Raw genomic sequence first — 25,531 nt, 5'->3', positions numbered from 1 at the left:
GGCTGAGGCAGGAGAATGGCATGAACCTGGGAGGCGGAGCTTGCAGTGAGCCGAGATCGCGCCACTGCACTCTAGCCTGGGCGACTGAGCGAGACTCCGTCTCAAAAAGAGAGAGAAAAAAAAAAAGAATCTCCAGCCATGCAAAGCTGCAAGCTCGCAGTTCTTTCCACCTGCCCTTACCACAAGAACACTCAGCCCATTTCAATGGACTTTGAAGGTTCCTACGCTGTCCTCGTATTTCTTCCCATGTAAATCTCATGCAGGGGCCACATGCCACACCTGGGAAGCCAACCTTGATCATCCAGTTCACGTTATCTCCCTACTGCCATTTATCTTGCCTCCACTGAGTTTTAATTCCAGGCTCCACTTCCTGTGATTGCAAACATATCCCTTCATCCCTATATCTCCATTTGACCAGTCAGCTACCAAACGTCGGAAACAATGCCTTGCCCGCCTCTCCTGTTTGGTGGAAGATCAAGACAGTCGTGTATGTTACTTGATAAGCAGTACACTGAGTCACTGTAGCAAACGCTTGTTAATTGGCTTATCCGTCCTGGCTCCACCACGCTGGTTTCCAGTCCCACAAAACTGGGTAGGCCAACTAGTTTTAGTGTTTGGCTACATTCATGGACTATGAGAGGTAGGATTAGCTCCAAAAATCACGTGCTCCCCTCCCTCCGTGTAGACAGGCACATTTTAAAAAGAAGGACCCAGTTCCCCATCCCGGATCTCTAGACCTTCCACCCTAGCCGGTGCGCGCCCGCCCCAGGACCCTCTGCCAGCCCCCGGAGCAGCGCACGCAGGACGGGCTCGCCTCTCCCGCGCACCGGGCCGGGTGCCGGCAGCCCGCCAACTTGTCCCGGCTTGCAGCGCGCCGCGCACGTGACCCCGCCCCCTGCCATTGGTCCGGGCGCGAGGGGCGGGGCCGCAGCGGAGCAAGCGAGCCAAGCGCGGCCTCATTAGACCGCGGGCTGCAGTCGGAGCGGCCGGGAGGTTCGCGTGCTTCTAGGGGGTCGGTCGGAGGCGGGGAGGCCGGAGCTGCGGGCGTGGGGACCTGGCAGCTCCTGAAGCGCAAGCTGGCGGGCAGCAGGTGTGCGGGGCATCCGTGTCACGTGGCCGAACAGCCTGGGGCGCGCGGAGCCTGGCAGGGGGCGGGGCGCACGCAGGCCACACCCCCTTCAGACTCCAGCCCGGGCATTGGAGAGGGGCCAAGGCGAAGTGCACCTCTGGAAGGTCCAACATGAAGGGTGGTTCAAAGGAGTATTAGGCACCCTCAAATTAGGGGAAAACTGGGGAGCACCCTCTCCTTCCCCAGGGCGGAGGTTTCTACAATTATAAGCGGGGAGCCGGTGCCCCTGAGGAAGGAGATCCTGAATGAGATTAAGATGGAGGGGCTTGGGATTCCGGGGAGCCCCAGGTCTCAGCTTGAAACGGTGGAGTCTGGGCAAATGAGCTCCTGTGAGGACCGTGGCTTCTGGGCCTGGCCCTGACCCAGATTGCAGTGAGAGTTCCCGCAAGCCCCGCCTCTTTCTGGGCCTCGTGTCTCCCGGCCGCCCGGCCGAGTGCGAGGCCTTACCCCTCTGGTCTGCTGCAGGATGGGCCTCTCCGCTGTGGCCCCGCTGTGGGGCCCCCCGGGGCTGCTCCTGGCCATCGCCCTGCACCCAGCGCTGTCGGTACCCCTGCGCCGGGACTACTGCGTGCTGGGCGCTGGGCCCGCGGGCCTGCAGATGGCCTACTTCCTGCAGCACGCTGGACGCGACTATGAAGTGTTCGAGCGCGCCCCGCGGCCCGGCAGCTTCTTCACGCGCTACCCGCGGCACCGCAAGCTCATCAGCATCAACAAGCGGTACACTGGCAAGGCTAACGCCGAGTTCAACCTCCGCCACGACTGGAACTCTCTGCTCAGCCACGACCCCCGGCTGCTCTTCAGACACTACTCACGTGCCTACTTCCCCGACGCCCGCGACATGGTGCGCTACCTGGGTGACTTCGCGGACACACTGGGGCTCCGTATCCAGTACAACACCACCATCGCCCACGTCACTCTGGACAAGGACCGACGGGCCTGGAATGGCCACTACTTCATCCTAACCGACCAGAAGGGCCAGGTGCACCAGTGCAGGTAAGGCCTGTGCCTGAGCTCACCTGCAGAAGCTAGGACCTTCCCCACACGAACCACACACCTTGATTGGCCAGTAGGTGTGGGAGGAATGGAAGAAAATGGGTACTTCGCTTTTTTTTTTTTTTTTTGAAACGGAGTCTCACTCTGTCGCCCAGGCTGGAGTGCAGAGCGGCACGAGCTCGGCTCACTGCAATCTCCGCCTCCCTGGTTCAAACGATTCTCCTGCCTCAGTCTCCCCGATAGCTGGGACTACAGGCACGCACCACCACAACTGGCTAATTTTTTATATTTTTGGTGGAGATGAGGTTTCACAATGTTGTCCAGGCTGGTCTTGAACTCCTGACCTCAGGAGATCCACCCACCTCAGCCTCCCCAAATGCTGGTATTACAGGTATGAGCCACTGCACCCAGCCTTCGATTCTATTTTTGAAATCACCGTGTGATTAAAGCATTCTTCTGCAGGCCGGCAGGATCTAAGTCCCCAGCTGCCCTCCCCTGGATGGCGATCCTTACCAATGGAAGGAGCAGGACTTTGAAATCAGGCCTATATGTGTTTAGACTCTGGCTCTGCTGCCTTTAGGAGCTTTTAGGCCACAGACCTGAAGAGCCTGTGCCTCCTCACCTGTAAAGCAGGCCATGTACCACCTCCAGGTTGCTTGGAGGAGTCAGTAAGATGGTGCACAGACACACTTAGTACAGGGCCTGGTACAGAATTACTTCTCAGTAGATAGATGCATCCGTCAGAGGACTCAGAAAGGGGAAAGTAGAACATCAGGTTTCCTTTCATCACCAAGGGTGATACCTGGTCTGACTATTGTGTGTACCGTTAGGTGAATTCTCCATTTCTCATAATGTCATCTTCTCCTCTCTCACAGGGCAAAATTAACCCCCAGTACAGTGCTAGGGAAAATATTGTGAGCTCAGGGAGAGGCAAGGGCAGAGCCTCTCAAGTGCACTGGGGTGAGGGCGTAAACAAATGAATGAATTAACAAATGAATGAATGAATGTCCTATTTTCTTTTAGCGGCCAGTGGTTGGAGTGAGGCAGGTGGGTGGGTGGGTCCAGGGAGTGGTTTTCACTTAGTGATCTTATAGCTAAGAGACTAAGCCATCTTTCCTTTGTCCCTGCCTGCAGCGTCCTCCTTGTAGCCACTGGTTTATCAGTCCCCAACCAGGTTGACTTCCCTGGCTCCGAAAACGTGGAGGGTTACGAGTCTGTGTCCATAGACCCTGAGGACTTTATAGGCCAGAATGTGCTGATCCTGGGCCGTGGGAACTCAGCCTTTGAGACAGCAGAGAACATCTTGGGTGTCACAAACTTTATCCACATGCTCAGCCGCTCCCGGGTCCGTCTGTCCTGGGCCACCCACTACGTTGGAGACCTCAGGTAGGCCACATCCCTGCGTGTGTGTTCTGTGCTGGGAGCCCAGAGTGTGGAAAGAGCCTCCCCAACCCTCCCCTGCCCTTCCTGACCCCAGCTGCACTGCCCAGCTTTCCTCTGAGTCTCTCTTCCTGCATTCTCTGTGGGCCCAGAGCCATCAACAATGGCCTGCTGGATACCTACCAGCTGAAGTCCCTGGATGGGCTGCTCGAGTCTGACCTGAGGGATCTGGCCATCCTGAAGGATAGCAAAGGCAAGTTCCATGTCACTTTGAAATTCTTCCTGGAAGAAGCCAGCACCAACCAGAGTGCCGACGCCATCACCCTCCCCCAGGACGACAATGACAACTTTGCCATGCGCGTGCCCTATGACCGGGTCATCCGCTGCCTGGGCTGGAACTTTGACTTCTCCATTTTCAATAAGTGAGTTCCATGCGGGAGGAGGTGGGCTCTCCTAGCAAACCCTCCTGACACCTCCCTAGGGGAACACAGTGGCTGTTCAGTAGGCTGGCGACAGAGCTCTCAGGACAGCACCCTAAGAATGGATGTGAGTTTCCATCCATTTCCAAACTAGGCAGAGGGAAACTGCCTAGTTTCCCTCCATGACATGAGCTCTCTGACCGTTGAGGGTCCCAGGTGGCCCTGAGGCCCTTGGTCCTGGAGCAGTACCAGCAGATCTTCATCGACATTGGGAGCCTCCACCTGTGAGATGGAAAGGCGGGCTCAGAGAGAATACGGAGGGGAATTTGCTGGAAAGCAGTGTAGCGTAGTGGCTGAGAGCACAGGTGCGGGAATTGTCTTAAGATTCTCAGTTTGCCAAATCTGTGACCTCGTTGAAAGTTCTTTAACCAGGCTGTGGCCCCGTATCCTCATCTCTAAAATGGGATTCAAAGTTTCTTTCTCATATAGTTATTGCGAGGATTAACATAAGAATATGCTTGGAGACTGGGTGCAGTGGCTCACACCTATAATCCCAGCACTTAGGGAGGCTGAGACAGGCAGATCACTTGAGGTTAGGAGTTCGAGACCAGCCTGGCCAACATGGTGAAACCCCCGTCTGTACTAAAAATATAAAAAAATTAACCAAGCCTGGTGGTGGGTGCCTGTAATCCCAGCTACTTGGGAGGCTGAGGTGGGAGAATCGCTGGAACCTGGGAAGCGGAAGTTGCAGTGAGCCGAGATCACGCCACTGCACTCCAGCCTGGGCGACAGAGCGAGACTCCGTCTCAAAATAAGAAGAATGTGCACAGATGCCAGGCACGGTGGCTCATGGTCTCACACCTGTAATCCCAGCACTTTGGGAGGCCGAGGTGGGGAGATCATGAGGTCAGGAGTCCAAGACCAGCCTGACCAACATAGTGAAACCCCGTCTCTGCCAAAAATACAAAAAATTAGCCGGGCATGGTGGCACGTGCCTGTAATCCCAGCTACTCAGGAGGCTGAGGCAGGAGAATCGCCTGAACCTTGGAGGCGGAGGTTGCAGTGAGCCAAGATTGCGCCATTGTGCGCTCCAGCCCAGGTGACAGTGTGAGATCTCTGTCTCAAAAAAAAAAAGAAAAAAAAAAACGAGAGGAGAGAAAGAAGGAGAGAGGGGGGAGAGAGAAAGAAAAGAAAGGAAAGAAAGTGCTGGGAGCTAGGTGCAATGATGAGTACCTAGCTACTCGGGAGGCTGAGGCAGGAGGATCACTGGAGCCCAGAAGGTCAAGGTTGCAGTGTGCTATGATCACGCCTGTGAATAGCAGCTGCACTCCAACCTGGGCAACATGATGAGACATAAGAGATAGGGATCTCTTAAAAGAGAAAGTACTTGGCATATATCATGTGCTCAATAAAATGTTAGTTGCTAAAGTTATTTATCATTGTATCTTCAAGGGCTGTTTTATGAAGCCTAGACTTTAAACATTGCTGCCAATCACCTCGGGAGGTCTGGTATCAAAGCAATATCCAGTCTTTCATTTGCCTTCTGACCAGGGTGCAGAAAGACAAAGGAGAAGCTGTTGTGCCTGTCCAGACCCTCCTTTCCATCGGCCTCCCAAAATGCTAGGATTACAGACCTGAGCCACTGCACCTGGCCTGACTTTGTTGTTGTTTTTTTTTGTTTTTTTGTTTTTTTTGAGATAGTCTCACTCTATTGCCCAGGCTGGAGTGCAATGGCATAATCTTGGCTCACTGCAACCTCTGCCTCCCAGGTTCAAGTGATTCTCCCTCCTCAGCCTCCCAAGTAGCTGGGATTACAGCCATGCACCACCACCCCCAGCTAACTCTTTGTGTATTTTTTTCATAAAGGTGGGGGTTTCACCATGTTGGCCAGGCTGGTCTCGAACTCCTGACCTTGTGATCCACCCGCCTCGGCCTCCCAAAGTGCTGGGATTACAGGAGTGAGCCACCTCGCCCAGCCGACTTCATCTCTTTAAGTGGAGATGATAATACCCATCTGCTAGGGTCATGGTGAGGTTTAAATGAGATGAGAAAAGTAAGGCACTCAGTGCCAGTAATAAGTGCCACTGTAATAAGTGCCTCCTGGCTGGGTGCGGTGGCTCACACCTATCATCCCAGCACTGGGAGGCCGAGGCAGACGGATCACCTAAGGTCAGGACATCGAGACCAGCCTGGCTAACGTGGTGAAACCTTGTCTCTACTAAAAATACAAAAATTAGCTGGGTACAGTGGCAGGAACCTACAATCCCAGCTACTCGGGAGGCTGAGGCAGGAGAATAGTTTGAACCAGGAGGCAGAGGTTACAGTGAGCCAAGATCACGCCATTGTACTCCAGCCTGGGCGACAAGAGCGAAACTCCATCTCAAAACTAAATAAGTAAATAAGTGCCTCCCACATAGCAGCTATTTTCATCAGCAGCCCTTTCCACTGGCAGGTCTCTCCGACTTAACTCAGGAAATGCATTCGGCAAGAAGTACCCTCTAATTCGAGCTAGCTACGAATCCAAAGGAAGCCGGGGTCTGTTTATCCTGGGTACCGCCAGCCACTCGGTGGACTACCGGAAATCTGCTGGGGGCTTCATCCACGGATTCCGATACACAGGTGAGCCCAGCTGAGAAGGCAGAACTGTCCCCAGACAGAACCACTCTCAGCATCCCAGGGCTTATAAATCTACTCCTATGTCCAGAAGCATTAGGGGATTGCTTGTCAGTAGCTCATTGTCATAAATCATCTTGGGGAAGTGACAGCAGGTTTTTGTGTTCTGAAGACACATCTAGGGAAGTATCAGATAAAGTGTAAAAGTCCACGCCTGTAGTCCTAGCTATTTGGGAGGCTGAGGCAGGAGGATCCCTTGAGTCCAGGAAGTCAAGGTTGCAGTGAGCCGTGATGATGCCACTGCACTCCAGCCTGGGCGACAGAGCAAGATCCGGTCTCAAAAATAAAATAAAACCAAGCGTAGGCCAGGTGTGGTGGCTCACGCCTGTAATCTTAGCACTTTGGGAGGCCGAGGCAGGTGGATTGTTTCAGGCCAGGAGTTCAAGACCAGCCTGGGCAACATGGCAAAACCCTGTCTCTACTAAAAATACAAAAATTAGCCAGGTGTGGTGATGTATGCCTATAGTCCCAGCTACTCAGGAGGCTGGGATATGAGAATTGCTTGAACCCAGGAGGTCGAGGTTGCAGTGAGCCAAGATCACACCACTGCACACCAGCCTGGGTGACAGAGTCAGACCCTGTCTCAAAAAAAATTAAAATCAAGCATAAAAGTAGATACATCTGGAAGTGCTATGTTATGTGCATAAAGCCCCAGACAGGTTAAGTATCATGTGTTGGCAGGAACGCTGAGCTTGAAGAACGTGAACCTGGTTCCTCCCCAGCTGGGCGGTCCTAGAGGTGAAACTTCCAAGCCCCTGATGGACATCCTAACGTTACAGGTGGAAATGAGGTGAACTCTCCACCATCGTGGGTCCATCGTGAGGGCTAAATAAGGCAATACCTGGCCACCAAGCAGCTATGAAGCTCCATGCCCATATAGACAATTTGGGTAGTGACACATTTCAATAAAAATTGCAATCGGGGCCAGACGCAGTGGCTAACACCTGTAATCCCAGCACTTTGGGAAGCCGAGGCAGAAAGATCACCTGAGGTTGGGCGTTTGAGACCAACCTGACCAACATGGAGAAACTCCGTCTATACTAAAAATACAAAATTAGCCGAGTGTGGTGGCGCATGCCTGTAATACCAGCTACTCGGGAGGCTGAGGCAGAAGAATTGCTTGAACCTGGGAGGCGGAGGTTATAGTGAGCTGAGATCACACCATTGCACTCCAGCCTGGGCAACAAGAGCAAAACTCCGTCTCAAAAAAAAAAAAAATTGCAATTGGATTATATCAGTTCTTTTTCAAAACTCTCAGTACCAAGGGTATAAATTTTCTGCTAACTTGAGAATGTTTACAAAGAAAATACTAAAATATATTTTAAAAACATAATTCTATTTATTGCACTAAAATAATCCCCAACCAAAAATTGATATTTGTGATTTTAGGAATAAATGGGAAATAAAAGGAAGTGAGAGAAATGAATTCACACATGTTGGGTGACTTCAGTGGGTTGAGCACTGAACACACGACCCTGGCAGGGCCGCCAACACCCCAAAAGGTCGGTGTGAAATCTCCATTTTCCTCAGAGTGTGAAACTCTGAGGCTCAAGAGTTTTCGTGATTTTCTCACCATCATGGGAATTAAACTCCCAAGGCCCAGGCGCTTTCTTGAAAGACACTTTCTACAAAGCTCTTCTCTTCTTTCATAGAAAGCAAACCGGTGCCCTCTCTGTGGAGAGGAGTCTCAAATGTTAGATGTGGCCAGGCGCGGTGGGTCACGTCTGTCATCCCAGCACTTTGGTAGACTGAGGTGGGCGGATCACCTGAGGGCAGGAGTTTGCCACCAACCTGGCCAATATGGTGAAATCCCATCTCTAATTAAAATAGAAAATTAGCCGGGCGTGGTGGCAGGCACCTATAATCCTAACTGCTCGGGAGGCTGAGGCAGGAGAATCACTTGAACCTTGGAGGTGGAGGTTGCAGTGAGCCAAGCCCACACCATTGCACTCCGGCCTGGGCAAGAAGTGCAACTCCATCTCAAAAATAAATAAATAAATAAAAATTAGATATTCCCTTTCCTGTGGTTAACCTTCTGAGAAGGACAGGGTATTGGTTGAAATTCACTCAGTGAGGCATACAGTATTCAGTTAGGTGAGTCTGTTTGAAAGAATGGAGTCAAAATCTTACAGCTGAGCTTTAAAAAGTTAGTAGTAGTAGTATTTTTTGAGACAGTGTCTTGTCCTTTTTCCCAGGCTGACGTACAATGGCGCTGTCTCAACTCACTGCAGCCTCGACTTCCCAGACTCCGGCTATCCTCCCACCTCAGCCTTCTGAGTGGCTGGGACTTCAGGCATGCACCACCACACCCAGCTAATTTTGTTGTTTTTATTTTTGTGTGGTAAAGACAAGGTTTTGCCATGTTGCCCAGGCTGGTCTCAAACTCCCAAGCTCAAGCAATCCACCTACCTCAGCCTCCCAGAGTGTTGGGATTATAGGCATGAGCCACCACGCCTAGCCTGAGCATCAAAAATGTGAAAATATAGGGAACTAGGGGGAGTAATCTTTATATTCTGCCACTCAAAGACATTCAACGTTTATATTTCTTTTTTCTTTTTAAAGACAGTAAGGCAGGCCGGATGTGGTGGCTCATGCCTATAATCCCAGCATTTTGGGGGGCTGAGGCCAGCAGATCAGCTTAGGTCAGGAGTTCGAGACCAGCCTGACCAACATGGTGAAACCCCATCTCTACTAAAAATACAAAAATTAGCCAGGCTTGGTGGCATACACCTGTAATCCCTACTACTTGGGAGGCTGAGGCAGGAGAATCACTTCAATCCAGGAAGCGGAGGTTGCAGTGAGCCAAGATCGCGCCACTGTGCTCCAACCTGGGCGACAGATTGAGACTCTGTCTCAAAAATAATAATAAAAATGAAGACAGTAAGGTGGACTTTATTCCAGGTTAGAAGACTACAATAATAGGTGTAGGGACCACTGCAGAGGGGTCTTACAGTACGGGGGCAAAGGATTGGACTCAACTCTGGGAGTCGGTTCCTCCTGGAATCCGGGAAGCAGAGGTTGCAGTGAGCCGAGATCATGCCACTGCACTCCAGCCTGGGCAACAGAGCAAGACCCTGTCTTAAAATATATATATATATATGGCTGGGCGCGGTGGCTCAAGCCTGTAATCCCAGCAGTTTGGGAGGCCGAGACGAGCGGATCACGAGGTCAGGAGATCGAGACCATCCTGGCTAACACGGTGAAACCCTGTCTCTACTAAAAAAAAAAAAACAAAAAGAGCCGGGCAAGGTGGTGGGCGCCTGTAGTGCCAGCTACTCAGGAGGCTGAGGCAGGAGAATGGCGTAAACCTGGGAGGCAGAGCTTGCAGTGAGCTGAGATCACGCCACTGCACTCCAGCCTGGGCGACAGAGCGAGACTCCGGCTCAAAAACATAAAAAATAAAAAAATAAAAATAAAATAAAATAAAAAATATTTTAAAAAAGAACTTAGAAACAGATGGATTTAGGCTATGAAAGAGAGGGTGAAATCAAAGATTTCCATAGGCGCATCTCTGATGGAAACAGAGCTGTGACGGGGGAAGGTTTCTGGGGAAGGCTCTGTGTCAGACTTGATGTTCCTTATGTGAGGTAGGGTGGGTGGGACTCCCACGTACAGATGGCCTGAAGCAAGGGCAGATAGACTCAGGCCTAGAGACCAAATCCAGCTGTGCTCACTCCTTTGCCTGTTGTCTTGGCTGCTTCTATACTAGGGGTAGAATTGAGCAGCATCACTGAGTATTATATGACCCACAAAGCAGAGAATATGGATTGTCTGGTCCTTTCCAGAACATACCTGCTGACCCAGCTTTAAAGGCAGCTGCCATCTCCTCCCCTCACGTGTTCACCACGTACACATTTGCTCTGGGCCATGCAGACCAGTGTGTATGGCATTCTCATACACACTGATGAGGCCTGGGCATCCCTCCCAGTGACCAGAGATAAAATCGTAAGTGCAGCATGCCCTTCCTTCCTCTGGCTGTTCCAGTGCGTGCTGTTCACCGGCTCCTGGAGCACCGCCACCACAGCGTCGCCTGGCCTGCCACTGAGCTCCCCATCACACAGCTGACCAGCTCCATCGTGCGGCGCGTGAATGAGGCTTCTGGGCTCTACCAGATGTTCGGTGTGCTGGCCGACGTCATCCTGTTGAAAGAGTGAGTAGCCCGCCCCCCCCCATTCCCCTTGGCCCAGCTTTCCCCACATACTGCATAGAGCTTCTCTTCCTATTCCAGGTGCGGGGTACCCAGTTCTTTCCTAAGATGAAGGCTGCTGGGGGGAACATGTCTGTTCTGGGGAAAAACAGTGCTATCAACTCTACAGACAGTCCTATGAGTGGCCATGGGCACATTAGTGAGCCTCTCTGAGCCCTTCTTCCTCATCTGCAAAATGGGGAAATTGTGCCTACCTTGCAGCAAGAAGGGAAAGAGTAAAGGTCACTTGTGGAAAGTGTTTGGCATCACGTGGCTGAGCAGTAGTCAGAGGCAGCTGCGTGGATCTCAGAGCTCCCTCAGGCCAGGGCCTTGCCAGCCACCGTCATCAGAGTCAATTTAGAAATAAGCAGCAGATCATAGAGGATGGACAGTCCCTGAGAAGGAACCAGTTCAGGGCACAGAGGGGTGAGGGGCAAGGGGAGACAGGTGGCAGTGAGAAGCAAGGGAACAACCTTCAGTCAGAGGGAACAGCCCGATCCAAAGGAAGGATATGCTATAGCATACCAGGTTCAGGGACATGCAGGTAGCACAGCTGTACTCTGCACAAAACCCTCGCGTCACCCTCCACGCCCCTGCCCCTGTCTTTTTTCTTGAGGCAGAGTCTTGCTCTGTCACCCAGGCTGGAGTGCAGTGACATGATCTCGGCTCACTGCAATCTCCACCTCCTGGGTTCAAGCCATTCTCCTACCTCAGCCTCCCAAGTAGCTGGGATTACAGGCACCCGCCACCATGCCCGGCTAATTTTTTTTTTTTTTTTTTTTGACTCAGAGTCTCTCTGTGTCTTGCCCAGGCTGGAATGCAGTGGTGTGATCTTGGCTCACTGCAGCCTCCACCTCCCAGGTTCAAGCGATTCTCATGTCTCTCAGCCTCCTGAGTAACTGGGATTACAGGCGCATGCCACCACACGCAGCTAATTTTGTATTTTTAGTAGAGACTGGGTTTCACCATGTTGGCTAGGCTGGTCTGAAACTCCTGACCTCGGGTGATCTACCCACCTTGGCCTCCGAAAGTGCTGGGATTACAGGCATGAGTCAGCGTGCCCAGCACCCCTGTCTCGAATGACACCCGACATGCAAACAATTGGCAAGTCTTGTTACCTCTCCCTTCAGATGATGTCTGGAACCCAGCCAGCTCTCACCTGCTCTACCACCACCACCTCGGTCCCGATCACCAGGCTCTACCGCCTGCACCTATATGACAGCCGCCCCACTTGGCCTGGGGTCTGTTCCCAGCACAGTAACCAGAGTGGTCCTTAGAAACCTGAGGCACGCTGATCCTAGCTTTGCTTAGTCCTCCCCAGCGACCAACAGCATCACTTCTCAGGCCAGACGACCCCTCATGTCTCGTCATGGGAGGCACAGCCCTCCTTGACCTGACCTCTCAGGACTCTGATCCCCTCTCCTGCCCCTGCCCCTTGTTCACTCCCCTCAGCCACGTCGGCCTCTTCTGTTCCTTGAACACAAAGTGCTCACATACTCCTCAGGGCTTTTTCCTGACTGTTCTCTCTGCCTGGGACACTCTTTCCCCAGATATCCCATTCAGGTTACATGGAATTTTCTGGACTCTACCCCACATGTGTGTGAGAGCTCAGCTGAAACAGTAATGTTAAGTGAGGGGTGCACTGCTTGACTGACGCTCCTTAGAGGGGAGATACACATGCACACATGCATGCTCACCCCTGTGCCTCACCCCTCACCTCTGCCACAGCACTGAGGGCCTCCCCCGTGTTGCCGTTCTCCCAGGAATGCCATGGCCTTTGAGTACCTGGAGGAGTTCCCCATACAGATGCTGGCCCAACTGGAGACACTCACAGGGAGGAAGGCGAGGCACGGGCTCTTCGTCATTAACATGGAATATGGCAGAAATTTCTCTGGCCCCGACAAGGACGTCTTCTTTGATGACCGGTCTGTGGGGCACACGGAAGACGCCTGGCAGTCTAACTTCCTCCATCCTGTCATCTACTACTACAGATACCTCCCCACCGGTGAGCAGGTCTCTGCCCTCCCCCAACCTGTGGGCTCCTCAGACCTCACCCTCTGCAGGGTTGCCACCCACCCTGAAACCTTCACACACACGCTCAGCTGACCGGGGGATGGCTGTGGGACTCCGCCTAGAGACCACTTGGGCAGAAGGTCCAAGAACGATAAACGGTGCTTCCAGATTCTGACACATACTGTGACCGGCACAGGACACGTGAGGAGTGTCGTGCTGTCTGCCAGCCACTGTGTAGTAAGAGGGACACGGCCCTGCTGCAGGTCTCCAGAGGAGGCTGACCATGGTGGGGTAGGAGGGGTCTGAAGAGTGAGGGAACCGGAGCTGGTTAACATGGTACAGAGAAACTGGGCAAAATCCCTGGGCCTGTCCTTTTGTTACTGTGTGACCTTGGACCATTACTTAACCTCTCTGAGCCTCAACCTCCCCTCTGTGAAATGGGGATTACAACAGTACCTTTCTTATAGGGTTCCATGAGGTTAACTCTAACAGCGTACACAGAATGCCAGCCCGGTGCAGGCACAGAGTAGCTACTGATAAATGAACAACCTCGGGAACGCACCCCCTGCTTCAGAGCTTAAAGGGCAGTCAGGTGGAAGAGGGTGGTTTAAACGGGTTGTTCCCAAAGGCAGAAGTCGTGTCAGCAGGTAGCAGCGACAGGGGTGCAGGTCTGTGGTCAGTATAAGGAAGCACTAAGAGGCTGGGCACAGTGGCTCACACCTGTAATCTCAGCACTTGGAGAGGCCAAAGCAAGCGGATTACAAGGTCAGGAGTTCAAGACCAGCCTGGCCAAAATGGTGAAACCCCATCTCTAAAAACGTGAAAAAAATACAAAAATTAGCTGGGCATGGTGGCCCATGCCTGTAATCCCAGCTATTCAGGAGGCTGAGGAAGGAGAATTGCTTGAACCAGGATCCAGGAGGCGGAGGTTGCAGTGAGCCAAGATTACACCACTGCACTCCAGCCTGGGCTACAGAGCAAGACTCTTTGTCAAAAAAAAAAAAAAAAGGCTGGTCACAGTCGCTCACACCTGTAATCCCAGCACTTTGGGAAGCTGAGGTGGGCAGATCACGAGGTCAGGAAGTTGAGACCATCCTGGCCAACATGGTGAAACCCCGTCTCTAATAAAAATACAAAAATTAGTCGGGCGTGATGGCGGGCATCTGTACTCCCAGCTACTAGGGAGGCTGAGGCAGGAGAATCGCTTGAATCCAGGAGGCAGAGGCTGCAGTGAGCCAAGATTGTGCCACTGCACTCCAGCCTGGGTGACAGAGCGAGACTCTGTCTCAAAAAAAAAAAGTTAAAGCTGTTCAGTGGGGAAATTGGTCACCTCCAAATTCAGGTTTCCCAGAATAGTGATGGCCAAGTCATGACTCGATGGCCATCTGACTGGGACACCACAGAAGGGAGTCCACACCAGCAGGAAGCTGAACTAGATGGGTGCTGAGACCCCTCGCCTCTGAGTCTTCTCACAGAAAGGCCAGTTTGAAAGCAGCCACAGCCAGGCGCAGTGGCTCACGCCTGTAATCCCCGCACTCTGGGAGGCTGAGGCAGCTGGGTCACCTGAGGTCAGGAGTTTGAGACCAGCCTGGCCAACATGGTAGAGACTAGAACCCCATCTCTACTAAAAATGTAAAATATTAGCTGGGTGTGGTGGCGGGTGCCTGTAATCCCAGCTTCTCTGGAGATTGAGGAACAAGAATCGCTTGAACCCAGGAGGTGGAGGTTGCAGTGAGCCTAAATTGTGCCACTGCACTACAGCCTGGGCAATAGAGTGAGATTCTGTCTCAAATAATAATAAAAAATAAAAATAAAGCAACACAATAGATCTCAGTCCATGTGAGTGTTAGAGAAACGCCAGCCTGAAGTTACTAGTTTCAGCACTGCCTTCTGAAACCACAAGGGAAAAGCCTAGTTCTTCTTCCTCATGGCAGCCTTTCAAATATCTGCAGGTGGCTCTTGAACAGGCTGACCGCAGCCCAGCCTGGGTGGCTGTCGGGAAAGCCGAGCACAAGCGAGTGCGGGAAGTGTTTCGGCTGTGTGGGATCCGTGCTGTGTCGGCCCGAGGAGGGGAAGCCCAGCCTGGTGGCTCTGACATGGCCCCTCTCTCCTCCCCACAGAACAGGAGGTGAGGTTCCGCCCTGCACACTGGCCCCTGCCTCGGCCCACGGCCATCCACCACATCGTGGAAGACTTCTTAACAGACTGGACCGCCCCGATCGGGCACATCCTACCTCTGAGGCGCTTCCTGGAGAACTGTTTGGACACCGATTTGCGAAGCTTCTATGCAGGTAATTTAAGCTCCCAGAAGGACAAAGGGTCTAAGCTCGAGGTTGAAGAAAGGTCGCAGAGACCCGAGCCCCGTGGAGTTTCAGGACCCATATCTGGAAATCCAAACCCCAGACTACCATTCCTGACAATGCCGTGGGCTAAATTACAATACACCTAAAAATACTGGATAATGTATCTTCTTTTTTCTTTTTTTTTTTGAGACGGAGTCTCACTCTGTTGCCCAGGCTGGAGTGTAGTGGCGCAATCTCAGCTCACTGCAACCTCCGCCTCCCGGGTTCAAGCAATTCTCCTGCCTCAGCCTTCTGAGAAGCTGGGACTACAGGCGCATGCCACCATGCCCGACTAAGTTTTGTATTTTTTAGTAAAGACAGGGTTTCACCATATTGACCAGGCTGATCTCGAACTCCTGACCTCGTGATCAGCCTGCTTCAGCCTCCCAAAGTGTTAGGATTACAAGCGTGAGCCACCACTCCCAGCCGATAATATGTCTTTTCAAAAGAATTAACAGGGCAAGGCACCATGGCTCGCACCTGTAATCCTAGCACTTTGGGAGGCCGAGGCAGGTGGATCACAAGGTCAGGAGTTCAAGACCAGCCTGACCAACATGGTGAAACCGCATCTCTACTAAAAGTACAAAAATTAGCCAGGCATGGTAGCGCGCCTGTAGCCCCAGCTACTCGGGAGGCTGAGGCAGGAGAATTGCTTGAACCCGGGAGGCGGAGGTGGCAGTGAGCCACGATCCACCACTGTGTTCCAGCCTGGGTGACAAAGGCAAAACTCCGTCTCAAAAAAAATAAAAAGGGGGCTGGGCACAGTGGCTCACACCAGTAATCCCAGCACTTTGGGAGGCCGAGGTGGGCAGATCACGAGGTCAGGAGATTGAGACCATCCTGGCTGACACGGTGAAACCCCATCTCTACTAAAAATGCAAAAAAACTGGCCGGGCATTATGGCTGGCGCCTGTAGTCCCAGCTGCTTGGGAGGCTGAGGCAGGAGAATGGCGTGAACCCAGGAGGCAGAGCTTACAGTGAGCCGAGATCACACCACTGCACTCCAGCCTGGGCAATACAGCGAGACCCTGTCTCAAAAAAAAAGAAAAAGGTTAGCAGGGGCTAGTAGTGATTTCTGTTTTAAAAAAAAAAGAGAGATCTGTGTATACATAAAGAACTGGCAGGGAAATAAGGGCACTTCCCAGAGGCCGGACCTGTAAAAAGCACTAAACCTGCTGAGCTGGACCCCTGCCAGTCGTCAAGAGCCCAGAGTCTGGGTTTTAATGGACCACCCCTTGGGGTGGAAGACAGAGCTGGAGCAGGGTGGGAGGCCTGTTTAGAGATACGCAAATAAAGCTTGGATCTCAGTAGGGAAGCTGGGAGCCAAAACCCTCCGAGGGAGGAGATAGATGAGACGCATGGTTTTGGCCCTAGATAGAGTGGGAGAGAAAATCTCTGAAAATATCCAACCAGTAGGCCCCACTTGTGTAAATTTGGGACCCAACTTCATGAGATCATTGAGCTGTAGAAATCACAGAAGCAAATGCACACCTTCTCAAAAAATACACTTTTAGGCCAGGTGCAGTGGCTCACGCCTGTAATCTCAACACTTTGGGAGACCGAGGTGGGTGAATCACCTGAGGTCAGGAGTTCGAGACCAGCCCTGGCCAACATGGTGAAACCCCATTTCTACTAAAAGTATAAAAATTAGCTGGGGGTGGTGGCGGGCGCCTGTAATCCCCGCTACTTGGGCGGCTGAGGCGGGAGAACCGCTTGAACCCGGAAGGCGGATGTTGCAGTGAGCCGAGATCATGCCACTGCACTCCAGCCTGGGCAACAGAGCGAGACTCCCTGTCAAAAACAACAACAAACAACAAAAATGCCAGGGTGTGTGAGGGAGTGAATTCCAATCCCGAGTTGTGGGTTCCACCGATGCATCATCCCAGGCCCTTTAGCCTCCTGTCTCCCACTTTCTAGACACTGTTTAACTGTACAGGCCACTGTGTGCTGCTGCCTTGGACTGGAGAGAATACCCGCAGCAGAAGGCCGGCTGGCATGGTGGCAGCTGTCCCTCCGTTCTGTAGCTGATGTGCAGCTGCTGGTGCTGGCCCCAGATTCTGCTGAGCCCCTGCAGAGGGGATGATGTCGTCAGAAGGTGGTGCCTGCCAAACGGCCACCTTGCTGCCCTCCCAGTCTTCCCGCTGTCCTCTCGTGCATCTGCTGTCTTCCCTGCTTGGAGAGGATTACCATGGCCTGGCCAGCCAGGGGCCTCCATGCTAAGAGTCAGAAATAAACAGGAAGTCGTATTTCTGGAGCACCTTTCAGCCTGGTCACCCATGGAGGCCTCACGACATCCTTTGCACTGTGCCCATTTTTCACTTGAGATAGAGGGGCTCAGGCGAGAAGGCTCACTCAGAGTTACAGAAGGACTCCAGCCCATTCCTGACTCTCCGTCTGCCCTTCTTGTCTCTGACGCCCTCAGAAGTCTGAGCCCATATCTGCGTCAGCTTTTCTGTTTGTTTAAAGTCTTGTAAGTACTTGGCTAAAAGACTTTTTCTCACTGTATTAGTCTGTTCTCACATTGCTGTAAAGAAATACCTGAGACTGTGTAACCTACAAAGAAACAGGTTTAATCGGCTCACAGTTCTGCAGGCTGTATAGGACGCACGGCAGCATCTATTTCTGGATGCTGGATCACGCCTGTAATCCCAGCGCTTTGGGAGGCCGAGACAGGCAGATCACTTGAGGTCAGGAGTTCGAGACGAGCCAGGCCAACAGTCTCTATTTAAAAAACAAAAAAATTAGCTGGGTGTGGTGGCGGGCGCCTGTAGTCCCAGCTACTGGGGAGACTGAGGCAGGAGAGTCACTTGAACCCAGAAGGCAGAGGTTGCAGTGAGCTGGGATCATGTCACTGAGGGAGACTCTGCCTTAAGAAAAAAAAGAGAAAGAAACCGTTCCCATGATGCAGTCACCTCCCAACAGCCCCACCTCCAACATTAGAGATTCTATTTCAACATAAGATTTGGGTGGGGACACAGACCCAAACTATATCACCCACCTTCCCTATTCCCTACCTTCATTCTCATTCCCACAAGGAACTCCCAGCCCTAGTGGTTGTTGCTTTTAGTAGCTTCTCCCTCCGCGTGGCTTCTTTTGGTTATTTCTTCATATTTCTTTTTTTTTTTTTCTTTTTTTGTTTTGAGACAGAGTCTCTGTCACCCAGGCTGGAATGCAGTGGCATGATCTCGGCTCACTGCAACCTCTGCCTCCTGGATTCAAGCGATTCTCTTGCCTCAGCCTCCCGAGTAGCTGGGATGACAGGCGTTCATCACCACGCCTGGCTAATTTTTGTATTTTTATTGGAGATGGGGTTTCTTTCTCATTGTGTTGGCCAGGCTGGTCTCAAAGTCCTAACCTCAGGTGATCCACCCACCTCGGCCTCCCAAAGTTCTGGGATTAAGGCGTGAACCACCACGCCTGGCCGTTTCTTCATATTTCTACATGATAAGTATCCACAGCTATCTTATGATTGGCCAAATTTGATGCATGCACCAGCTTTCTGTTGTGGGACAGGTGAGGATATACCCATTTATCTTTCTATCCCCCACACTGTTTAGCTCAGAACTTTGCACGTGGTATTTGCAACTCAGATGTGGAAGGAATGTGTCTTTGCAGGCAGATCTGATTTCACAGCGGGACTGACCACTGAGTTCCCAGCTGCACCAGGTCCAGGGTCTGTTCATGAGGGTCGGAGCCCCAACCCCAGTGTGGCCGCCTGCAGAGCCCCAGGCTCAGCCCTGATCTCTGGGAGCTGAGGCATTGCTGTGGTTTACTTTCATTTTGGAGCCTTGTTCTTCCAGAGTGTCAAGGCAGCCCCCTGCCCTGGAGCCTCATGGAGAGTCATGATTCATGACCTACTCAAGTTGGATGTGAGATGCCCAGAAAGGTCAGCTCCCAGTTTCAAGGGATGGAAGATACCAGGCGAGACCTGCAGTGAAGCCCCCATACCTGGCATTGGCAGCTCCCCTTCCTGCACCCCTCCCCACACGTCCCAGCCTGGCTCATTCTCTTCATTTTGCTTTTATGTAGAGTCCTGCTTCCTGTTCGCCCTCACGCGCCAGAAGCTGCCACCCTTTTGCCAGCAGGGGTACCTGAGGATGCAGGGACTCATGAGTACCGAGAGCCTTTGGCAGCACAGAGTGGAGAGCAGGCTCCTACGGGACGATGCCCCCACGGGCAGGGACCTGGAGGACAGCAGCCAGCAGCCTGGCGACCAAGAGCTACTAGGTGCCCCCCTGGCTCCAGGGCCCCTGGCTCAGTCCCTCGATAGCAACAAAGAGGAACTCTGACTGTCCCTTCCTAGGCTGTGGGCACAGTGGCCAGGTCTCCCCACCCAGGCCCATGGTCAGTTCCTCTTTCCCCGCAACCTCACGCTCCCACCGGTGCGCGATTGCCAAAGACCATTCAGATCATGGCAGTGACTGCACCAAAGCCGCCAGACAGCACGTGAGGGCTGCAAGTCGGGGATATGGTGGTCTCCTCCCTCCTGTCTGGGGGCACAAGAAGGGCATCCTCCGCCAGGTGTGAGCTGCCTTCCTCAGCCCAGCTTCTCTGCAGTGGAGCGATCGCTGAGCCCCAGGCCAGCCTGGTTCTGCCCCCTCTCAAGTGCTCCTCTTCCTTCCAGGCCCCTCCTTAGATGGGCCTGCGTCCCGCCTGTGGAGCGCTTCACAGGGGAAACCCATCTGCATCTTAAGGGTTTGTGGCAAGCGCTTTAAAACAAAAACTCTCATATCCTCAACAACCATAACGGGCAGTTACGATTGTTGCCCCAGACGACTGCTGAAGACACAAGCTGAGAGATGTCAAGTAATTCCCAGGGACCCCCTGCTGCGAGTCCCCGTCTGTGTCACTTGCCACACACCGCCTCAACTCCGCCCCATTTTCAGCAGTATTTGAACTTAGCTACGGAGCCCAAGAGGGTCAGCCTTGCTTATCATCGTAGGCCCAGCAGGCTGCTCTCCAGCAGCAATAGGACAGCTCCCTGAAAGCCATCTTATCTCAGCAACTTTCTCCTTGAGCAGCAGGATTCAGAGCTGTTCTCCCCAGTTGCACCGCCTGACTCATCTTCCAACTGGCTCTTCTCCCCCACCCTACTCCCTGCCCTCTGCCATCCTGAACCACGCCTTGCTTCTAACTTGCCTGGTCAAGTTTTGTAAAACATATCCTGCTGTCTCTGTGGTGGGCGCCCATATGTGCTCACCATGTGTAAGGTGACATTTCCTAATGCCTTTATGTGATAATGATGATGAATTTGGTTCCTAGTCTCTGCTTCATTGTCCTTCCTCACCAGCAGTCTGCACTCTCCCGTCGGGCATCTTAGTCTCATTTATAAGGGCATACTATAATCACAGTGATTTTTCAAAGCCCAGGATCATAGGTGATTGCTTTTTCACTAGTTCTTACTAGCTCTTCATGTATCCACTCAGAATTCCAAGGACAATCCCAGCACTTTGGGAGGCCCAGGCAGGCAGATCACCTAAGGTCAGGAGTTTGAGACCAGCCTGACCAACATGGAGAAACCCCATCTCTACTAAAAATACAAAATTAGCCAGGCGTGGTAGCACATGTCTATAATCCCAGCTACTTGAGAGGCTGAGGCAGGAGAATCACTTAAACCCGGGAGGCAGAGGTTGTGGTGAGCCAAGATAGCGCCATTGCACTCCAGCCTGGGTAACAAGAGGGAAACTCCGTCTCAAAAAATAATTAAATTAAAATAAAGCATGCACTGGGTGCAGTTGCTCACACCTGTAATCCCAGCACTTTGGGAGGCTGAAGCGGGCCAATCATCTGAGCTCAGGAATTCAAGGCCAACCTTGCCAACATAGCAAAACCTGGTCTCTACTAAAGATAAAAAAAATTAGCTGGGCATGGTGGTGCATGCCTATAATCCCAGCTACTTGGGAAGCTGAGGCAGGAGAATCGCTTGAACCTGGGAGGCGGAGGTTGCAGTGAGCAGGGACTGAGCCACAGCACTCCAGCCGAGGTGACAAAGCAAGGCCTGCAGTGAAGCCCCCATACCCCATCTCAAAAAAATGAAAATAAAGTATGCTACAACAAAAGTGAAAAAAAATTCCAAGAACCCAGGCTTTCCGGATCCAAAGCTCTTTCCATGGGGGATGTCCTCTTCCCTCTTGGCAGTCCAGGGGACTTTTTCTTTTTCTTTTTCCTTTTTTTTTTTTTTTTTTTTTTTTGAGACGGAGTCTCGGCTCTGTCGCCCGGTCTGTCGCCCAGGCTGGACTTAAGTGGCCGGATATCCGCTCACTGCAGGCCCCGGCTCCCGGGTTTACGCCATTCTCTCGCCTCAGCCTCCCGAGTAGCTGGGACTACAGGCGCCCGCCATCTTGCCCGGCTAATTTTTTGAATTTTTTTTAGTAGAGACAGGGTTTCACCGTGTTAGCCAGGATGGTCTCGATCTCCTGACCTCGTGATCCGCCCGTCTTGGCCTCCCAAAGTGCTGGGATTACAGGCTTGAGCCCCCGCGCCCGGCCCTTTTTTCATTTTTTTTTTTTTTTTTTTTGCAATGGAGTTTTGCTCTTGTCAGCCAGGCTGGAGTGCAATGGCATGATCTTGGCTCACTGCAGCTTCTGCCTCCCGAGTCCCAACGATTCTCCTGCCTCAACCTCCTGAGTAGTTGGGATTATAAGCACCTGCCACCACACGCAGGTCATTTTTGTATTTTTAGTAGAGACACAGTTTCACCACGTTGGCTAGGCTGGTCTCAAACTCCTGACCTCAGGTGATCCACCTGTCTCAGCCTCCCAAAGTGTTGGGATTACAGGTTTGAGCCCCCATGCCTGGCCCAGTTCAGACTTAACCACCTGGCCCCACTGTCTGCAGACACAGTTCCCTCCAGTTCTCAGAATTACAGGAAGAGGACTCCAGTAGCCTTATTCTGTCAGGGACAAATTATTTGCCCCATGATAATGTAGGATATAATAAATTCCTCTTCAAAGGTTTTAGCCTGTAAATTGTTAAATACAATGAGTTCTGAGATCCTCTCCAAAGAACCAATGTATCAGTGTGTTCAGCTCCCCTGTTCTTTGTTCTTCATTTTAATTTCCTCATTCTTTATGTCTCCTTGCCCCTAGTTTCCGTAAACAACCCCCTCCTAGCCTCTGTCACCTGCTCTGACCTGAGTCACCTTTAGTCACCTGGTCCGGAACTGTCTTTCCCGTCAGAACTGCTCAGCCCACCGCTCCGGCTCATACCCCTGCTCTCTTTGAAATAGCCAATAGGAATTAGCTTAGATTGTGTGGTCCAACCCTAGCCAGTAGGGGAACAACACAGCAGTAGGGGCTACCTGCATCAGGGATAAGAACCCATTCCCCTCCCTCGTCCAGGTGTGCTCTCGCCATTGCACCATCCACGAGATGCACCCTTCTATAGAAGTAAAATTGCCTTGCTGAGAAAATTTGAGTGCTGTTTCTTTTGTGGCAACGAAAATTTATTTCTAACAATTTTGGGGTCTTGTTTGGTATTCCCATTCTCCTCTGAGGAGGGTCTAGACCTCTCCCATGAGGAGGCATGCCCCGCTGCCTTGTTGCCGTGGTCACAGGGGTAAGGAATCAAGACCCACCGGTGTGACGAATAAACCTATACTGTCAGCAATGTGGAAAGAAACCGGCTGGTTCTTTCCTGGGGGAAAGGATCCTCACATATCACAGTGACCAAATAACTCTGCACAGACCAAGGTAAGAAACATCGCAGGGGCGACAAAGTATTTCCTTGGTGGTCAGGATATTCTGGGGGTTGAAAGGGTGCATGAATGCAAGGAGCCTCCAGCAGGTGGAGCTAAAGGATAGGCGAGACATCTCCAATAGGAGCGATTGAGCCTAAGATGGGAATGCCCCAAGTAAGGTAAGAGATAAAAAGGAGAAAGCTAGCAACAATAATATTCCCCCTAATAATCCCCTAGGCCTAATGTTAAAATATTAGAAGGATAATGAAAGGACCAAAAACAAAAAGAAGCAGCTGCTGTCCCAGACCCTTCTCCTATCCCTGTTGTCCCCTTTCTTATAATCCTGCCTCTTGAGAATCATCCCAAGAGCCCACTCACTACCAGCCTAAGCACCTTTCCCTAAAAGGACTTCAACGCAAGATAGAGCAATGTAAAAAAGATACTCAGAACTTCGCTTTCCCCCTCTTCTCAGGGGAAGAAAGAGGCATGATCCATAGAGCTGCTATGGGAGCCTAGGAACATGAACACCCTCCTGGCCAAAACGTTCCTACAACAGATCAAGAAATTCCCACCCAAGACCCCCAGTGGGACAATAACAACACAGCCCACTGAGCAAATATGCAGGACTTTAGGGAATTGATGATAAAGGGGATTGGAGAATCAGTACCCTGAACTCAGAATCTTACCCGAACATTTGATATACAACAAGGGAAAGATGAAGGGCCTATAGGATTTTTAGACAGATTAAAGGAACAAATGAGAAAATACACTAGTCTAGGTCTTGAGAATCCTCTTGGGCAGTGAATGTTAAAACTTCATTTTGTCACTAACAGTTGGCCAGATATTAACAAGAAATTACAAAAGATGGAGAACTAGAAAGATAAACCTATAGACGAGCTTCTAAGAGAAGCCCAAAAACTATATATAAGAAAAAATGAAGAAAAACAAAAGCAGAAGGCAAAATTCTGCTGTCCACCATACAACAAAGTACCCAGGGGGCCAGAACCTATAAAAACCTAGACCCCTACTCTCCAGGCAATATAAAGGGTATGAAAGAGTAAAGCCAGGAGACTCAAAGGTAGAGGAAAAAAACTTAGAGGAGAGAAAAAGACTGACAGAACAGAGGCAAAAAGAGCGAGGTAAAGGGGGAGTCAGAGAAAGAGTCAGAGAGGCAGAGAGAAAGGCAAAGAGGGAGTCAGCATCAAAGAGAAAGAGGCAAAGAAGGAGTCAGAGAGAGAGAAAGAGGCAGAGAGGGAGAGGCAAAGGGAGAGAAAGAGGACAAAACAAATATTTCAAATTAAAAGTAAGTCACTTCAAAAGAGAATGTCCCAAACGGGAAAAAGAACAAAAGTCATATATAAAAGCAAATCAGCTAATATTAAATTTCTGTTTATCCCAGAGGCAGGAACAAACCTATTAGAGAGATTTAATGCTAAAATTTGGCATAGGCCTCTATATTAATCAGGGAAAATTCCTCCCCTCCTTAAACTTGCTCACCACCACAGACAAAGAACTCATTCATCCCAAGGTATGGTCAAAAGAGGAGAACCGAGGAAAGTTACAGATTCCTCGGTTTCATGTTACATTAAAAACCGCTGGGGAAGTAGTAAAGAAGGCAATGTATCCTATTCCTTTGAAGGCCAGAGTATTTAAAACCTATAATTGATCATTGAAGGTCTTCTCCACGATGAACATGTTAAACCCTGTATGTCTCCCTATAACACTCCAATACTGCCTGTAAAGAAGCCAGACAGGTCATACTGGTTAGTGCAAGACCTTAGAGCTATTAATCAGATATCCAAACAGGCTACCATTTCTTAGCTGTACCACTAGCCCACTTTGCAGCTAGGGAAAACCTAGGACACATGGAGTTAAATGCTGGAATAAGCCAGACCTTATCTGCACTTCTGTCTAGGTCCTAGGCTCTACACCTGGCACATAATTAAAATCCCAAACTCATAAGGTTTTCAACAAAAGCAAAGTTTGCTAAAAGTTAACAGTGTAACATGTATTCTCCTAACTTCTAATCCTGTGGCCTTAGGCAGTCTAGTCCCCAGACGTGAAGGAAGTTCACTTTGAAAAATAACAGTTGTCATTTTTGACATTAAAAAAAGGAGAATTATGTGAAAAGAATCTCATGGTAAATTCTTGTCCTAAAGTAAAAAAGAATCTCATATGGTAAATTTTTGTCCTAAAGTAAAAAGAATTTCATATGGTAAATTCTTGTCCTAAAGTAAATGAACTGGTTGTTTAAAGAAAGGGATGTTTACAAGTCAGAAAGTTAAGGCATGTCAAAGATTGTGTGTAAAAGTCGTGAAAAATGTTATAAAAGGAAATGTATGCAAAAAATGTATAATTTAAAAGTAATTAGGCCTCCTGAATGTAAAACTACTGAAGAAACAGTTTATGTGCAAAGTGTGTAAGAAAAACAAAATATACTTTTGGTAAAAGAATTATAAGGAGGCATAAGAATGTGGATTTTTACATACATTAAAAGGTTAAAAAATGTTTTGAAGGTTTAAGCAAGTTTTGAAATGTTAATTGTAAAAGAAATTCCATGTGTAGACATATGGCTAAAGTTAAAGGGGTACTCTCCAGTTCCACTTTACTGGGGTACTGGTACCCCAGTTTTTCTGGTACCATCCAGTTTTTCTGTAAACTGGACATCAAAATAAAAGCAAAACAGGTTTTTCTTTTTTCTTTTTTTTTTTTTTTTTT

At 50.7% G+C, this 25,531-nt stretch overlaps 1 protein-coding gene across 2 annotated transcripts; it reads left to right on the top strand.

Annotated features, from left to right (window-relative positions):
- The first annotated feature begins 943 nt into the window (after positions 1-943).
- FOXRED2 (FAD dependent oxidoreductase domain containing 2) lies at positions 944-21,169 on the top strand. 2 transcript variants are annotated; one of them, XM_017856801.1, is made up of 9 exons: positions 944-1,090; positions 1,595-2,122; positions 3,257-3,508; positions 3,655-3,924; positions 6,374-6,540; positions 10,579-10,744; positions 12,544-12,785; positions 14,914-15,084; positions 19,165-21,169. In XM_017856801.1, the coding sequence occupies exons 2-9, from the start codon at positions 1,596-1,598 to the stop codon at positions 19,422-19,424; spliced, it is 2,055 nt and encodes a 684-aa protein (XP_017712290.1). In that variant the 5' UTR covers positions 944-1,090; position 1,595; the 3' UTR covers positions 19,425-21,169. The 2 variants fall into 2 exon arrangements, with proteins under 2 accessions (XP_017712290.1, XP_017712291.1); XM_017856802.1 differs by lacking the exon at positions 19,165-21,169 and adding an exon at positions 17,072-17,570 and having other exon boundaries at positions 944-2,122.
- Positions 21,170-25,531: the final 4,362 nt, after the last annotated feature.

This window comes from Rhinopithecus bieti, unplaced genomic scaffold, assembly GCF_001698545.2.
Source record: "Rhinopithecus bieti isolate Rb0 unplaced genomic scaffold, ASM169854v2 scaffold_42532, whole genome shotgun sequence".
NCBI lineage: Eukaryota > Metazoa > Chordata > Mammalia > Primates > Cercopithecidae > Rhinopithecus > Rhinopithecus bieti.
Note: the sequence above shows the minus strand (reverse complement) of the source record. Positions and strands in the feature narration are given on the sequence as shown.